Raw genomic sequence first — 19,013 nt, 5'->3', positions numbered from 1 at the left:
ATCATTTGTAGAAGATTCATGTGTTTATGACCAAGTTAAGCCAACAAATTAGCAGCGAAGTGAACTTTTTCCAACAGGTGCATTTAATTAAGAACATGAGCCTTGCTCAAAAAAAAGCTTGTGAATCACTTTGTCTTTTTTTTTTTGTCATTTGGACTGGTTTCTAGTCAAAGTAGCTCTAATTGAATGCTAATTGGTTGTCTATAAGGACTCTTAAGAAGTTATATGTATAGTTATGATGGACATTTTAAAAACCTCACATTGATTTTGTTTCACACATTTTAGATGAAAGACAGATGTACAGTAGACCACATGGACTTGGACATAACACCTGATGTCACTGGAACAGAAGAATACTGCTCAAGTCAGGAAACAATTGGCACCGTAGTTGTTTGTGCTCCCATTACAAAACACGGAAAAGAGTTTACAACAAAAGACATTATTGCTTGTATGGCAGTAAGTCTTATGCCAAGCTGGCAAGGCATCTAGAAAGTGCACACAAAAACAGATTGGAAGTAGACACAGCTCTTAGCTCTCCAACCAGTTCCATGGAGAGAAGGACACAGCTAGAGAATATTCCTAATAAAGGGAACTACGCTCACAATGCTGCTATTATGGAGTGAGGAAAGGGTGAACTGGTGCCATTCAAACAACCACCTAAAGAAGCTAAAGGAAATGATTTCATGCACTGTGCACGTTGCCAAGGACTGTTTACCAGAAAGGTACTGTGGACACACATGCCAAGTTGTCCCCTCAAACCTTCATCAGTCACCTGAAAACCAGGAAAGAACCGTGTCCAGTCCATGTGCACATATACTGGGCCTGTGCCTTCAAGTGTATCCAAACAACTGTGGGGAGTAATAAGTGTCATGATTCCTGATCCAATCACAGAAATAATAAAAGATGACCATGTCATCACAGATGTTGAACAAAAGTGGTATGTCAGCAAAAAATCAACAATGTGTCAGAGAGAAGATGCGGGAATTAGGAAGACTGACTCATAATGCCAGGAGAGTAACTGCCTTGAAAAAAAATGGAGGATTCTGTGGATCCTAAGAAGTACTTGGAGATGGTCAAAGGTGTGAAATGTTCTTGTGGCTTTGATAGTGACACTAACACATTCTGCATTCCATCACTGGCAACTCCACTTGGGAATTCCCTGGTTAAAGTCAGCAAACTCTTGAAAGCACAAGGTTTGATGAACAACAATGAAGATTTGGTAAGGAATGCCACTCAGTTCCAAGATGTCCATCGTGAGAAGTGGAAGGAGTTGATCTCTGCAACAGCCCTGAGGAACAAAGCTGAAGGAAAGTGGAATGTAGCAAAACTTATGTCCTTCACTGAGGATGTTGACAAAATGCATCAAATGCAAGATGAGTGCAGCAGTGAACATTCTTCCACAAAGGCCTGGTCACACCTGACAGAAGTATGATCATCCTCTTTAGCAGACCAAGAGAAGGAAGCCACGCCCCTGTTGGCTTTTTTGTCAAGAGACACAACTGATCCTCATGAAGATGTGGACTGGGCTCTCTCTGAAGTGGAAATAAAACTCTGCAGACATTTTCCAATGATTGTCATCAGGGGAAAACGAGGCAGACCTGTTCCTATTCTCTTGACTCCTAAAATGGTGTGTGCATTAGAACTTGTCGTTAAGTACAGGGACACTTGTGGGGTTCTCAAAGACAACACTTAGCTGTTTGCAAGACCCACAGCGATGACACATTTCGTGGTTGTGACTGCATACGAGACTATGCAAAAGCATGTCATGCAAAGTGTCCTGTGTCACTTACATCCACCAAACATGCTGCCACCATTTCAACTGTGCTGAACATGACAGACACAGAGATGGACCAGCTGGACAACTTTGATATTAGAATCCACGGTGAGTTCTATAGACTTCCTGAAAAGACACTGCGGCTGGCAAAAATTAGCAAAGTTTTGATGGCACTCGAGCAAGGTCGATTATCTGAGTTCCATGGCAAGAACTTGGATGAAATCACAATTGGTCCAAATGGATGAGGTGGCGACTTGTCCAGGGTGTACCCCGCCTTCCGCCCGATTGTAGCTGAGATAGGCTCCAGCGCCCCCCACGACCCCAAAGGGAATAAGCGGAGAAAATGGATGGATGGATGGGTAAGTTGTCATCTTTGTTGTTTGTTTGCTTTGAACTCAATGATAAGCTGAACATGTTATGTGTACCACAGAATGTGTTGTGGAAACTGAAGAGGAAGATCTCACCGGAGAGGAAGAACACTATCCATGTCCTGACAATGGTATGTTATGTCAATACTCATTTTTCTGGTTTATTAAAAGGTGCCCTATGGTAAGCATGACACTGAATGTTTATTACATTGAAACCACAACAGAGGTGGCCTTACCAACCCCTGATGATGAACACATCCCGCCCCCCAAGAGACTGACACCACTTTTAAAACATTCTTCCAATGGTATGTTGTCATCTTTGTTGTTTCCTTTGTCTATCATTGTTTTCCATCTTTGAAGAAGAAGAACCATGATAAACATTCTGAATGTATTCATCCATTCATTCTCAAAATAATCTTACTCATCTCAACATATGAAATATAACAACTCAATGTATAACTTCATTTCTTAATCTTCTTTTATTGTCATACACATATTTAGTATGGTCACTTGCAGGTCAAGCTGGCCAGAAAAGGCGACCCTGGGAAGAGAAAGAGGTGAAGGCTGTGGAGAAGCACATGAAGCCATTCATCCCTTCTGGGATTGTAGCAGGAAAGAGTGACTGTTTGAAATGTTTGAGGGACGAAGCGGAAGCTCTCCAAAAGCGGGAATGGCAAGCATTGAAGTTCTATGTGTACAAGCACATTACGGCCTACAAAAGGAGATTGCAGCTAAAATAGAAGATTAAGAGATCATCAGCAAGACTGCTTAAGTAGAACAGGTTTTTCTTATGTTATTTATGTTCAATGTCGTTCAAAATAAAAAGTAAAAATGAAAGTTTAAATGAGTTTTCTTGAAAAGTGAAACGTGTTATCCTGGCATTAATAATACTATCATTCTGTATGGTATCCATTCTTAATTAAAACTCACATATTTGTTCCCTTGTCTCCACAAGTCATGATCAAAAACTTGGTCCCCATTCCAAATGATAACAAGTATGTGTGTGTGTGTGTGTGTGTGTACACACGTGTGTGTTGTCATAATGAGGTGATTGGAAACACTATCATACGCATATGTCATGTAGCAAGCATCCAGTCCACCATAACAAAGTCCACTACTTCCAATATGTCATGTAGCAAGCATCCAGTCCACCATAACAAAGTCCACTACTTCCAATATGTCATGTAGCAAGCATCCAGTCCACCATAACAAAGTCCACTACTTCCAATATGTCATGTAGCAAGCATCCAGTCCACCCTAACAAAGTCCACTACTTCCAATATGTCATGTAGCAAGCATCCAGTCCACCATAACAAAGTCCACTACTTCCAATATGTCATGTAGCAAGCATCCAGTCCACCATAACAAAGTCCACTACTTCCAATATGTCATGTAGCAAGCATCCAGTCCACCATAACAAAGTCCACTACTTCCAATATGTCATGTAGCAAGCATCCAGTCCACCATAACAAAGTCCACTACTTCCAATATGTCATGTAGCAAGCATCCAGTCCACCATAACAAAGTCCACTACTTCCAAAAAGAAGTCCACATGTTGTTATGTTGCAAAATTATTCCAAAGTGGAATACATTTTTGTCCTCAAAATTCTCCACACAATACACTCAGAGCTCAGGTTTACAAGACAGAAAGTAACTGTTATTATCTTTTATTATGATTAGTAATATTCTTTATTACAGTTTGGCTGGTTGGAATGTATATGGAACATGTATACAGTATCAATATGATACATGACATATATGGAACATGTATACAGTATCAATATGATACATGACATATATGGAACATGTATACAGTATCAATATGATACATGACATATATGGAACATGTATACAGTATCAATATGATACATGACATATATGGAACATGTATACAGTATCAATATGATTGATACATGACATGTATGGAACAAGTATACAGTATCAATATGATTGATACATGACATGTATGAAACAAGTATACAGTATCAATATGATTGATACATGACATGTATGGAACAAGTATACAGTATCAATATGATTGATACATGACATGTATGGAACATGTATACAGTATCAATATGATTGATACATGACATGTATGGAACATGTATACAGTACAAAGTGATTAGTGATTCGTACTACTGCCATCAAGTCATAGATTATCAGTAAAAAAAGTGATTATGATTTGCACGACTGCCATCAAATCATAGATGATCAATAAAAAGTGATTAGTGATTTGTACGACTGCCATCAAGTCATAGATGATCAATAAAAATTGATTAGTGATTTGTAGACTGCCATCGTTATAGATTATCATTAACATGTGATTAGTGATTTGTACGACTGCCATCAAGTCATAGATGATCAATAAAAAAGTGATTAGTGATTTGTACGACTGACACCAAGTCATAGATGATCAATAAAAATTGATTAGTGATTAGTACGACTGCCATCAAATCATAGATGATCATAAACAAATGATTAGTGATTTGTCTGACTGCCATCAAGTCATAGATGATCAATAACAAGTGATTAGTGATTTGTACGACTGCCATCAAATCATAGATGATCAATAAAAAGTGATTAGTGATTTGTACGACTGCCATCAAGTCATAGATGATCAATAAAAAGTGATTAGTAGGAAGAAGAAAAGATGTCCTACTTCTGTGATGGCAGAAGAAAGCTTCTTCCCTCCAGTCATGATGCAATATTTCTTCTCCAGAGCAGCAACCTTCTCCTTCTCCTTCAGAGGACACGCCCACTGATCAATATGCATCCTGATCAATGCCATTGATTAGCAACAGCTTACCTTGTGCAGCACCTGCAGCTTCACACTTCTCTGCTCGGCCACACTCTGATGCTCCTCACTGGCCTGCAGACTCACTTCTTCTGCCTGCTTCTCCAGGCTCATCACTTTGTCCTGACAACATGGTATTGATTATTGCTTCATTGATTGATTGGTAGATGCTGATCAGCCTTCTTCTCCAGGCTCATCACTTTGTCCTGACATGTTATTGATTATTGCTTCATTTATTGATTGGAAGATGCTGATCAGCCTGCTTCTCCAGGCAGATCACTTTGTTCTGAGCAAGAACATGTGATTAATTGATTGATTGATTGATTGATTGGTAGATGTGGGAGATGGTAACATCAACATGTAATTGATCTGTTGGTTGATTGGTAGATGTGGGAGATGGTAACAACAACATGTAATTGATCTATTGGTTGATTGATTGGTAGATATGAAAGATGGTAACAACATGTAATTGATCTATTGGTTGATTGATTGGTAGATGTGGGAGATGGTAACAACAACATGTAATTGATCTATTGGTTGATTGATTGGTAGATATGAAAGATGGTAACAACATGTAATTGATCTATTGGTTGATTGATTGGTAGATGTGGGAGATGGTAACAACAACATGTAATTGATCTATTGGTTGATTGATTGGTAGATGTGTGAGATAGTTACCTTCCTGGTGCTCACACTGCAGTGGAAGTCCTGCAGCTGCTTGCTGATACTTTCTCTCTCCTCCTCCAGGCCACTTTCTCTTTCCAGCTGCTGGAACTCCAAATCCTCAAACTTCTTACTTCCTGCTTCCACCGCCTCTCCCTTCTAACACAGCATCATCATCATCATCATCATCATCATCGTCATCATCATCATCACGAGCATCATCATCATCATCATGAGCATCACCATCATCATCAGCATCACCATCTTCATCATCATCATGGTCACCATCACCATCATCATCATCACAAAGCAACACATGTGAGGTGATAATAGTATTATTAGTATTTGTATTGTGACTAGTCAAACATCTGACAAAGTACTACAAAAAGTACACATTTCCAATGTCATGTGTTGCTACTTAGTGAGGAGAAATCAAAAGACTTAGTGAGGAGAAATCAAAAGGTTAGGAGTGAGAAGATGGAATACATCTTTGTGTTTATAATGGGAAGCATGTTCACCACAATTACTACATATGTCATACTGGACAAACTGCTGGCCATCATGGACAATCCTGCCCACCCACTCCACCTGACCATTAAGGGACAGTGGAGTTCATACTCCAACAGACTCCTTCAACTTCCTTCCCGCACTGTGCCATTCAAGAACTCCTTCATTCCACACTCCATCCAGCTGCATAATCACTGGCCATACAGCAATAGATGACATCTGCCTATTACCTGACATGTTAGCTACTTCTCTTTCTTTATAATGTCTATTTTCTATTTCCTGCTGGATCTACTCTCTATTTTATGCTTCTGCTGTCACATATACTGTAATATTGTACATGTGTTGTATATATTGTACTGCTCCACTACTGCCACCTCCCGGCCCTGGATCTTGATGGGCTCCACCGGGGTCACTCTCTTCCTGAAGTCCATGACCAGCTCCTTGGTCTTGTCCACATTAAGGACCAGATGGTTGGCCTGAGACCACTCCACAAAGTCAGCGATCAGTGTCCTGTACTCCGATTCCCGTCCCTCTCTGATACACCCGACCACAGCAGAGTCGTCAGAGTATTTCTGCAGGTGGCAGAACCTGGAACTATACTGGAAGTCTGAGGTGTGCAGGGTGAACAGGAAAGGAGACAGGACGGTCCCCTGTGGAGCACCTACACCACTGACCACAGTATCCCACAGGGAGCTCCCCAGTCGCACAAACAAAGATTCACCATCTACAACTCTATTGGTTTGATTTAGAAGTAGATGAGATGAGATAAGATAAGATAAGATGAGATAAGATAAGACCCACCCTCTGCAACTCTTCGTGCAAGTGTTGGCACAGAGACTGAGGACAATCATGCAGCTTCTTCTTCAGCTCACTCACACTCTCTTGTAGTCTTTGTAGGGAACCACGCTCCTCCTCCACTTTACACCTCTCCTAGTAGTCATATACTTTATATTACTTTCTTACATACACATCTACTGGTCATATACTTAGTATTACTTTCTTACATAAACATCTACTATGCATTATTATTAGTTTCTTACATAAACATGTAGTAGTCATATAAATGTGTATTATTATTAGTTTCTTACATAAACATATAGTAGTCATATAAAAGTGTGTTATTATTAGTTTCTTACATAAACATGTAGTAGTCATATAAATGTGTAATATTATTACTTTCTTACATAAACATGTAGTAGTCATATACATGTGTATTATTATTAGTTTCTTACACAAACATGTAGTAGTCATATAAAAGTGTGTTATTATTAGTTTCTTACACAAACATGTAGTAGTCATATAAAAGTGTGTTATTATTAGTTTCTTACATAAAGGGTGTACCTTGTGTCTCTCGTGCTGGATGGCAGTCTCCAGCTGCACTAGTTTGTGCTGAAGTTGATTGATGATGTCTGACTCCGCCTCTATTTGCTCCACCTCTGCCCGCCTCTCTCCCTGCAGCAGAGCACGCTCCATCTCAGCCTGGCCAAGGGCAAAGGTCACATGCACACTTGATTAGCACAATGATGCCACACACACACAAACACACACGCACACACACACACATTCTACATCATGTACTGCAATACTCAGTGAAATGAGTTGAAGTAGGTCAAAGTATTAAAGTGCAGGATGGATGTCAATAAGAGAAATGACTTAAGTAGGTCAAAGGGGACTAGAATTTATATTTCATGTTGGCTGTCAGGTATCTTTGTCACAATACTTTGTACACACTAATAGTACACACTATTATATACTTTGTACACTATGTTATACTTTGTACACACTAATAGTACACACTATTGTATACTTTGTACAGTTTGCAAATACATCAAAGATGCTATTTTAGTCAATTTCTAATGGATAAATCTTTGGCCTGGACAAGAGGTCATCAGGTGGTCCCCAACGTTCACCGAGTGTTTCGAGCCTTAACCACAACACTCTGTGGTTGGTGGGTCAGCAGTGATTGGCCAGATCACTGCCCCTCTCATCCAGGCTTCCAGCTATTGTCCTCTCTTTGATGCCAGAGCCAACAGGAGGCTCTCTCTGCCGCTTCTCCCAGCCTACGAAGGGCTGTTTTCCTCAAGTGACCTCTCAATCCGACCTTTGTCATCAGATTCCACACAGATTGAGCAGGGAATCCTCGACATCCAACTTCCACTGTCATCAGCCATGCTGTCCACCCCTTGTCCCGGCAGTCCTGGACAAGTTGTTGGTATTTGGTTTTCTTCCTCACGTCCCTCCTCCCACCGGACAGTAATTTCCACCAGGATGATTTTCTTTCCCTCTGGGGACCACATAACTATTTTTGGTCTCAGAGTGGTGGACAGTACCGCCTTTGGGAAGAGGAGCTTCCTCCCCAGGTCGACCTCCATCTCCCAACCCTGGGCCAACTGCAGGAGGTTTTGCTTGGCTTGTCCTTGGACAACTGGTCTATGACCCTCTTTCACGAATGTGATGGTGCGCAGCAGTGGCTTAGTTTTGCCCGGGTGTTTCTTTCTCCTCTCTTGCTCCAAGATGTCTGCGAGCATTGCCAACACCTTGTCATGGCGCCACCTGTATCTTCCCTGGGTCAATGCTGTTTTGCACCCAGAAAGAATGTGCGCTATAGTTCCTTTACCACGACACAACCTGCACTCTCATTCCCCACCTATGCTAGTTGACTGGGGTCCGCAGGGTGTCGTATACTGCTCAGTCCAGAAACGAAATACAAAACGGCTGCAGCCTCCACAGTTCACTCCACGTCACGGTCCTCTTGGGAAGGTTCCACATCGTCCAGGCACCTTCTTCCTTCTTCTTCAAGGTTTCGAACTTCACCCTGGATCATAGTCCTCTTTTCCCTGGGAGTGGACTTGGACCACTGCTGGAAATGTGATGTTCCTAGATCCTGTCTTCCAATGCAAGGGTTTCCGATGGTATCTTTGGTCCTGAGAGATGATTCTGCCTGGGTAACAGCAGTGCTGGCGGCCCACTTCCTGCCAGATCTTGTTCTTATTCCAGCTTCCCTGCTGTGAACCTGTTTTTATGTTTTATTTATTTATTTATTTTTTATCGTGCTCTGTTTGTGTTGTGGTGTGCTTGCTCGTTTCTCTTGTGTTATCTTTTAACCTGCCCATTGTACAGCACTTTGGCTACCCCTGTGGTAAATTTTAAATGTGATTTATAAATAAAGTTGATTTGACTTCCCTGATGAGTTGATCTTGGGAGTCCTATACGTCAGGGAAAGTCTGCATTTTGCGACTTTAAACTCCTCCAACCATTTATGAAGGTGCTTGTTGAACTTCCTCTCCAACCCTTCAACTGTTGTTATGGCCACTTCGTACACGATGAGAAGCCACATAAGTCTTTGGAGTAGGCCATGCTGGTAGATCCAGCACTTGTATTTCCCAGGCAGACCAGACTTGTCAATCCTTTTCAACTTGATTTTCAGTGCTGGAGATGCTGTTTTTATCTGTCATGGAATCATTATACCACTTTCCTAGGCATTTAATAGGGTTCCCCTGGATGTTTGGGATTGCTTCCCCCTGAACAAGCAGCTTGAACTTTCCTGTTGTTTTCCCCTTTTGGATCACCAGACACTTTGATTTCTTGGGCTTGAAGGTCATTTTCGCCCAAGTAGCCATACGATCCAGTTCCGCCAGGACCCATCTTGCCTGCACGTGAGTTGGTGTTATCACGGTAAGATCATCCATGAATGCCCAGATTGCTGGTTGTTGACTTCCTGCTGCAGTCTTTGGTCCTCTTGACTTTATGATCTCTGCAGAGATGATCAGCTTCATTCCCATGACAAACAAGATGGGGGAGATGGTGCACCCTGTCACTATTCCCTTCTCCACTGGCTGCCATTTTGTTGTGAACATGGCTGCTTGGAATCGCAGCTTGATGTCTCCCAGGTAGCTGGTGATCATCCCCTGGATGTGAAGTGGGATGTGGTAATGGCCCATAGCCACTTGGATCACGTTATGGGGAATTGACCCATATTAGCATTAGCAAAATCAACCCAGACTACTGTTAGGTTGCCTTTCTTTTCCTTTGCTTCTTGGATAAGTTGGCTGAGGACCCCTGTATGCTCCAGGCACCCGGAGAACCCTTCGATACCGCCCTTCTGGATAGAGGTGTCAATATATCCATGAAGGAGCTCATTCTTTTTGCCAGCACTGAAAAGAAGATTTTTCCCTCCACACTGAGCAAAGAAATGGTTCGGAACTGGCTGATATGTGTGGATCCCCGTTCTTTCAACACAGAGCACCCTTCTGCCCTTCTCCAGCTTGTTGGTACGGTTCCTTTGGCCCATTGTTGGCATCCGTAAGTCTCGGAAGACAATGGATTGGCGCCCCTTGGATATAATTTAGTTGGTCATGCAGCGTCTGCTGTGGCTGTACAGACCCACACGGGAGTGACAGTCTCTGTTGCACTTGGTGCATTTGTAGGTTGAGTCAGCTACAGGATGTAGTTGCTTGCTCTTTCTCTGAGCTCGCTTCTCATCTGCAAGCTCTTCCCAGGTGTTCAGGTCCATGTCGAGCGCTTTCAGGTCACGCTTGCAGACATCCTTGAAGCGGAGATGTGGCCGTCCCGTTGTCCTCTTGCCAGAGGCAAGCTCTGCGTAGAGGAAGTCTTTGGGGATCCGGCCATCGTCCATTCGACGCACATGGCCCAGCCATCGAAGGCAACGCTGACGGAGGAGAGTGACCATGCTGGGAATCTTGGCTTGCATCAGCAACTCATTGTTTGTCACACGATCGCTCCATATAATCCCGAGTATGCAACGGAGGCAGCGCATGTGAAAGGGACTTAGCCTCTTCTCCTGCGAGGAGTACAGGGTCCAGGATTTGCTGGCGTACAAGAGAGTGCTTAGCACGCAGGCACGATACACAGCCATCTTGGTGTTTATTGTCAGCATGCTGTTGTTCCACACTCTTTGCGACAACCTGGCCAAGGTTGTGGATGCCTTGCCAATCCTCTTGTTGATCTCTGCTTCCAGTGAGAGGTTGTCAGTGATGGTGGAGCCAAGGTATGTGAACTGGCTGACGACCTCTAGTTCATAGTCGTTGATGGTGATACAGGGTGGTTCAGCATCTTGGGCCATCACATTTGTCTTCTTCAGACTGATAGTCAGGCTGAACTCGTCGCATGCCTTTGCAAAGCGGTCCATCAGGCTTTGGCCCATATTACCCGCATAAGCTTCCACAGCCTGTGTAGGAGCTTAGGGCATTTCTTGTACACTTTGTAGGGTATACTGCTGGGACCTGGGGCAGAAGCTGATCTTGCGTGCTTGACAACCTCTTGAACCTCTCTCCGTGATGGATATTCTGTGCTGAGGGAGGATGTTGGTGGACTGATGGTACCAAGCCCATGATTTTCTGGTAGGGCATCGTTTCTTGAAGGGTCACTGAATGTCTCTTCAACAAACTCCTCCACCTCCTCCTTAGAACTTGTTAGAGTCCCTGACCTCGCCTCGCCCAAAAGTGACTTGGTGAAGCGAAAAGGGTCTTTTATGAACTGGGCTCGTGCGGCTTCCTGCCTTTTCCGCCTTTCCGTCTTTGCCCTTCGGCTCTTCTCAGCCTGATGAGCTGCCCGCGGAGGCTAGCTGTCAGTTCTCTTAATCCTTCCTTTTCTTCCGTGCTTGACAATTTGAATTGCTTTTTCAGGGTTTTAATCTCCTTCCGAAGTTGTTTGATCTTTCTTTATTTTCTGTTTTCACACTATTTATACATTGTACACCTAATAGTACACACTATTTATACATGGTACATCTAATAGTACACACTAGTTATACATTGTACACCTAATAGTACACACTATTTATACATTGTACACTTAATAGTACACACTATTTATACATTGTACACTTAATAGTACACACTATTTATACATTGTACACCTAATAGTACGCACTATTTACACATTGTACACTTAATAGTACGCACTATTTATACATTGTACACTTAATAGTACATACTATTTATTCATTGTACACCTAATAGTACACACTATTTATACATGGTACATCTAATAGTACACACTAGTTATACATTGTACACCTAATAGTACACACTATTTATACATGGTACATCTAATAGTACACACTAGTTATACATTGTACACATAATAGTACACACAATTTTTTACATTGTACACTTAATAGTACACACTATTTATACATTGTACACTTAATAGTACACACTATTTATACATTGTACACCTAATAGTACGCACTATTTACACATTGTACACTTAATAGTACGCACTATTTACACATTGTACACTTAATAGTACACACTATTTATACATTGTACACTTAATAGTACACACTATTTATTCATTGTATACTTAATAGTATACACTATTTATACATTGTACACTTAATAGTACACACTATTTATACATTGTACACCTAATAGTACATACAATTTATTCATTGTACACCTAATAGTACACACTATTTATTCATTGTACACCTAATAGTACACACTAGTTATACATTGTACACTTAATAGTACACACTAGTTATACATGGTACACCTAATAGTACACACTAGTTATACATTGTACACTTAATAGTACACACTAGTTATACATGGTACACCTAATAGTACACACTAGTTATACATGGTACACCTAATAGTACACACTAGTTATACATGGTACACCTAATAGTACACACTAGTTATACATTGTACACTTAATAGTACACACTAGTTATACATTGTACACTTAATAGTACACACTAGTTATACATGGTACACCTAATAGTACACACTAGTTATACATGGTACACCTAATAGTACACACTAGTTATACATGGTACACCTAATAGTACACACTAGTTATACATTGTACACTTAATAGTACACACTAGTTATACATGGTACACCTAATAGTACACACTAGTTATACATTGTCCATGCTGTACTATTTGGCTTTATGTAGACCAGGCCCTAAATGTATTTTGAAGTGGTGAGGAAACACTGTACACTGACTACTCTAAAGTGAATCAATATAGATATGAGTTAGTATATAGAGTATTGTGTAGTACTGTAGTGACTATTAACTACCTCCTGCTTGGACTCCTGAAGTTGTTGATCCAGTTCCATCAGCTGGCTTTGGACTTCATCGATCCGGGACAGGACTCGGACTCGCTCCTCCTCCAGGTGAAGGAGTCCATCTTCATCCTGCAGGGGATGGGTATTAAAACACTCTGTCACACTTTGTAAAGTACTCCTAAAGAAGTATCGTCTGTGACTGTAAATAAGTATTATATGTGACTGTAAAGAAGTATTATATGTGACTGTAAAGAAGTATTATATGTGACTGTAAAGAAGTATTATATGTGAGTGTAAATAAGTTTTGTATGTGACTGTAAAGAAGTATTATATGTGACTGTAAAGAAGTATGAGTGTAAATAATTATCTATAAAAAAAAGTATGAGTGTATAAAAGTATTATCTGTAAAAAAATGTGTAAAGAATAATTATCAGTAAAGAAGTATAAGTGTAAATAAGTATGAGTGTTAAGAAGTAGTAAGTGTAAAGAAGTATAAGGGTAAAGAAGTAGTATGTGTGAAGCAGTAGAGTGTAAAGAAGTAGTATGTGTGAAGCAGTAGAGTGTAAAGAAGTAGTATGTGTGAAGCAGTAGAGTGTAAAGAAGTAGTATGTGTGAAGCAGTAGAGTGTAAAGAAGTAGTATGTGTGAAGCAGTAGAGTGTAAAGAAGTAGTATGTGTGAAGCAGTAGAGTGTAAAGAAGTAGTATGTGTGAAGCAGTAGAGTGTAAAGAAGTAGTATGTGTGAAGCAGTAGAGTGTAAAGAAGTAGTATGTGTGAAGCAGTAGAGTGTAAAGAAGTAGTATGTGTGAAGCAGTAGAGTGTAAAGAAGTAATATGTGTGAAGCAGTAGAGTGTAAAGATGTCTTCACCTCCTGATGAGTGCTCTCTGTACTGCTCCACTCCTCCTTCAGTTTGTCCTCCTCACTCTGTCTGTGTGTCAGATGCTGAGAAGATGTTCCTCCCAGGACACCATCAGTGGAGGTGGTGTGTGCCAGATGGTGAGAAGATGTTCCTCCCAGGACACCATCAGTGGAGGTGGTGTGTGCCAGATGATGAGAAGATGTTCCTCCCAGGACACCATCAGTGGAGGTGGTGTGTGCCAGATGATGAGAAGATGTTCCTCCCAGGACACCATCAGTGGAGGTGGTGTGTGCCAGATGGTGAGAAGATGTTCCTCCCAGGACACCATCAGTGGAGGTGGTGTGCAGTGATCCTTCAAAGAAGCCCCCAGGGAAACCTGCCCTCGTGGGACCCAGTGGATCCTCTCCTTGGTTGTATTGGGCACACATGTTGAGGATGCTCTCCAGCCGTTGTCTCTCCTGTGATCAAACATCATCACATGGCACATCTACACACCTGGATCTACTCTACACACCTGGATCTACTCTACACACTTATGATGCACACCTGGATCTACTCTACACACTTATGATGCACACCTGGATCTACTCTACACACTTATGATGCACACCTGGATCTACTCTACACACTTATGATGCACACCTGGATCTACTCTACACACTTATGATGCACACCTGGATCTACTCTACACACTTATGATGCACACCTGGATCTTCTCTACACACTTATGATGCACACCTGGATCTACTCGACACACTTATGATGCACACCTGGATCTACTCTACACACTTATGATGCACACCTGGATCTTCTCTACACACTTATGATGCACACCTGGATCTACTCGACACACTTATGATGCACACCTGGATCTACTCTACACACTTATGATGCACACCTGGATCTACTCTACACACTTATGATGCACACCTGGATCTACTCTACACACTTATGATGCACACCTGGATCTACTCTACACACTTATGATGCACACTTGGATCTACTTTGTGTGTGGTGGCACACCATCAATATATATATTTTTTTACAAAGCCTTGTAAACCCAAGCAGAGTTGAGGAAACAAGTGCTGTATATCACACACACACACACACACACACACACACACACACACACACACACACACACACACACACACACACACACACACACACACACACACACACACACACACACACACACACCCCCACCCACACACACACACACACACACACACACACACACACACACACACACACACACACACACACACACACACACACACACACACACACACACACACACACACACACACACACACACACACACACACACACAGGAAAGTTGTGTGGTCAGATGAAACAAAAAGTGAGCTGTTTGGCCACAATACCCAGCAATATGTTTGGAGGAGAAAAGGTGAGGCCTTTAATCCCAGGAATACCATTCCTACCGTCAAGCATGGTGGTGGTAGTATTATGTTCTGGACCTGTTTTGTTGCCAATGGAACTGCTGCTTTAAATGGGACAATGAAAAAGGAGGATTACCTCCAAATTGTTCAGGACAAGCTAAAATCATCAGCTTAAATGTAAATGTTATGTAATCACTGTACCTTAACTGTAATGTAAATGTTATATTATCACTGCACCTGAACAGTAATGTAAATGTTATCACTGCACTTTAACTGTATGTGTAGATATATATGTATATAAGTTGAGGTGGTAGTAAATATCAGTATGGCGGTGCAGTGAAGAAAGAAGGTAAATAGAGTTGTGTGGGTGGAGAAGAAGCAGACATGTTGTAAAGAATGTTCCTCCCACTCAACATCTGCTTCACACTGATTAGACTCTCTTTCTTCATCCCAGATAAAACCTTCTTATCACTTCCTTCAAACGCAACTATTACATCCTGCCAGACTGACTCACTCCCACATGCTCTTGTCTCATGTCTTTACTACATGTACACAAACATCTTCTTTACTAACATGTACACAAACATCTCTTCTTTACTAACATGTACACAAACATCTTCTTTACTAACATGTACACAAACATCTCTTCTTTACTAACATGTACACAAACATCTCTTCTTTACTAACATGTACACAAACATCTCTTCTTTACTAACATGTACCCAAACATCTTCTTTACTAACATGTACACAAACATCATCTTCTTTACTACATGTACACAAACATCTTCTTTACTAACATGTACACAAACATCTCTTCTTTACTAACATGTACACAAACATCTCTTCTTTACTAACATGTACACAAACATCTTCTTTACTAACATGTACACAAACATCTCTTCTTTACTAACATGTAGACAAACATAACTTCTTTACTAACATCTACACAAACATATCTTCTTTACTAACATGTACACAAACATCTTCTTTACTAACATGTACACAAACATCTCTTCTTTACTAACATGTACACAAACATCTCTTCTTTACTAACATGTACACAAACATCATCTTCTTTACTACATGTACACAAACATCTTCTTTACTAACATGTACACAAACATCTCTTCTTTACTAACATGTACACAAACATCTCTTCTTTACTAACATGTACACAAACATCTTCTTTACTAACATGTACACAAACATCTCTTCTTTACTAACATGTAGACAAACATAACTTCTTTACTAACATCTACACAAACATATCTTCTTTACTAACATGTACACAAACATCTTCTTTACTAACATGTACACAAACATCTCTTCTTTACTAACATGTACACAAACATCTCTTCTTTACTAACATGTACACAAACATCATCTTCTTTACTAACATGTACACAAACATCTCTTCTTTACTAACATGACTTTTTAAATACACCAATGGTGCAACTGGACACATCCTCAGTGATGTAACCTAGGATCACAGGGTTTCGGGTCTTTCAACAATCAGACCCCCTCCCCTAGGCGACCCAGCTAGGGTTGATCAGACCCCAGCCTGTGTCCAGGTAGCGCTTCTGCCCTACATGCCACGCCTCTCCCCTCCTCATCCACAGCCACCTTGATGCCACTTCTGCTGCTAACTTCATGGCCGTTCGCTGGCTGGCCCCTGTGATGCCAAGCATTATGTAGGCCCTGCAGAGGGATTTGCCCACAAACCTTCAACATCCCACTTCAACGGGCCGCCACATCGCTCGCCACCCATTGCTACGCCACTCCTCCAGCTGAGGGGACTTTGCGCTCTTCCTCTCATTAGCCTCCTCCATACGGTCCTCCCAAGGAACTGTGAGCTCCAGGAGGACTACCTGGTAAGCACAATATCTGGCCTTAGTGTTGTTTTGGCAACCACGTCAGGGAACTTCAACTGCTTGCCCAGATCAACTGACAGCTCCCAGTCGCGTGCTGTTGCCAACAGACCAGAAGAGGTGTTCCGGGCAGCCGGTGTTGACATCTCCATAGCTCTGATGAAAACGGTGCTCTTCACTGGGCGGAGGCTCTTGCTGTGACTGACTCCCCTGCAGATGGTATCGGCTATGGCCTTCAGGACCTGGTCATGTCGCCAGCGGTACCGCCCTTCACCTAGGGCTTTTGGACAACAGCTTAGGATGTGCTCCAAGGTTCCTCTCCTCTGGCAGAGGGGGCACGCTGGTGTCTCCACCTTCCCCCAGGTGAAGAGGTTGGATGGACTTGGCAGCACGTCGTAGACCGCCTGGATCAATAACTTTATCCGATGGGGTTCGGCTTTCCAGAGCTCGGTCCATGTGACCTTGCGCTCTGCTGCTTGTTCCCATCTGGTCCAGGCGCCCTGTTGCCGCATTCCCGCCATCTGGCAGGCCCGCCTTTCCTCAACTCCTGCTCGCACCTCCTCGAGGATCAGTGACCTCTTCTCTTTCCCCTGTGCCTTATCATAGCGAGGTGTTCTTCTGCTACCTAAGCCAGATCTCCCCTGCACCACTGTTCCCACCAACACCATTTGCCGTAGCCTTGCCTCTGCGACATCCACAGCCTCGGCAGCTCTCCAATTCCGCCCTGTCCTGACTTCAATCCCAGCCTGGGCAACCTTTGGGTCACTGGACTCCCGATATTGTAGGAGCTCCCTGGACCGTGTCACCATGAACTCCTCGCTCAGGCTGCTGATGGGGAGCTTCAGCTTGTAATTGTGCCCGTATAGAACAATGCTGCTCAGGCTTCGCGGCAGTCCCAGCCACCTGCGCAGGAACCTACTGACCCTCATCTCAAAGCCTTCCCCCGTTGAAATGGGGACTTCGTACACCATGAAGGGCCAGAGGGTCCGAGGGAGAATCCCGTGCTGGTAAATCCAGGCCTTGAACTTGCCAGGAAAGCCAGACTTGTCCACCACGGTCAGCCAGGTCACCAGGTCTTGGTTGGTCGATTTTGTGGAGGCTGCGTCTCTCAGGCTGCAATTGAACACCTTTCCCAAGCTCTTCACAGGTTCCTCGGTGAGTGATGGTATTTTGGTGGTGCCAAGTGAGAAGCAGAACTTGCCAGTAACCTTCCCTTTCTTTAGCCCAAGGGACCTCGACTTGGACGGCTTGAAGCTCATGCGAGCCCTGGAAGTTACATTTTATTGTTTGTTTCAGCATTGCACTTTGAAGATGCTCCCTCAGCTCTTTGACAGCTTTGGCTCTTTTTCACATCAGCTAAGTCTTTCTTATTTACAATATATATAAACCTTTCTCATTTCTATTCACACTTGCATATATATTTCATTTCCTTACCGGCTTGCCATAATATATATATATAAATATATTATATACAAGCCAAATGATCCCGATCCAGATATGACTTTAATGAAGTAATATTTCCAGGGCTTGAATTTACAACCATTTTAGTCACATATGTGCCCAAAATGTCATCTGTGCAACTTCAAAATATTTGGGAACAAACAATGATTGTATTGTGAGTGAAAGTGGTGGCATTAGCCTCTATGTTGTGAAGTAATAACATAGAGGCTAATGCCACCACTTTCAGTGTATCTTGAAGGATCATGCAAGTCATTGATGCTGGAAACAAAATG

At 42.2% G+C, this 19,013-nt stretch overlaps 1 protein-coding gene across 5 annotated transcripts in view; it reads right to left on the bottom strand.

The window, feature by feature from the left end:
• Window positions 1-19,013, bottom strand: part of phldb1b (pleckstrin homology-like domain, family B, member 1b) — a 72,779-nt gene that overhangs the window by 26,060 nt on the left and 27,706 nt on the right. For 3 of the 5 annotated variants that reach the window (XR_009812007.2, XM_061934091.2, XM_061934092.2), the window contains exons 3-9: window positions 14,016-14,465; window positions 13,162-13,278; window positions 7,451-7,588; window positions 6,911-7,039; window positions 5,618-5,761; window positions 4,952-5,062; window positions 4,805-4,885 (exon numbers count right to left, since the gene is read on the bottom strand). Coding sequence is in view for 4 of the 5 variants with exons in the window: in XM_061934091.2 (XP_061790075.1) it covers window positions 4,805-4,885; window positions 4,952-5,062; window positions 5,618-5,761; window positions 6,911-7,039; window positions 7,451-7,588; window positions 13,162-13,278; window positions 14,016-14,465 (1,170 nt within the window). In the remaining variant the exon portion in view is untranslated. The remainder of the gene's footprint in view (window positions 1-4,804; window positions 4,886-4,951; window positions 5,063-5,617; window positions 5,762-6,910; window positions 7,040-7,450; window positions 7,589-13,161; window positions 13,279-14,015; window positions 14,466-19,013) is intronic. The other 2 variants (XM_061934095.2, XM_061934094.2) reach the window with 2 other exon arrangements.

The sequence above is a fragment of the Nerophis lumbriciformis genome, linkage group LG30 (genome assembly GCF_033978685.3).
Source record: "Nerophis lumbriciformis linkage group LG30, RoL_Nlum_v2.1, whole genome shotgun sequence".
In the NCBI taxonomy this organism is placed as follows: domain Eukaryota; kingdom Metazoa; phylum Chordata; class Actinopteri; order Syngnathiformes; family Syngnathidae; genus Nerophis; species Nerophis lumbriciformis.
Note: the sequence above shows the minus strand (reverse complement) of the source record. Positions and strands in the feature narration are given on the sequence as shown.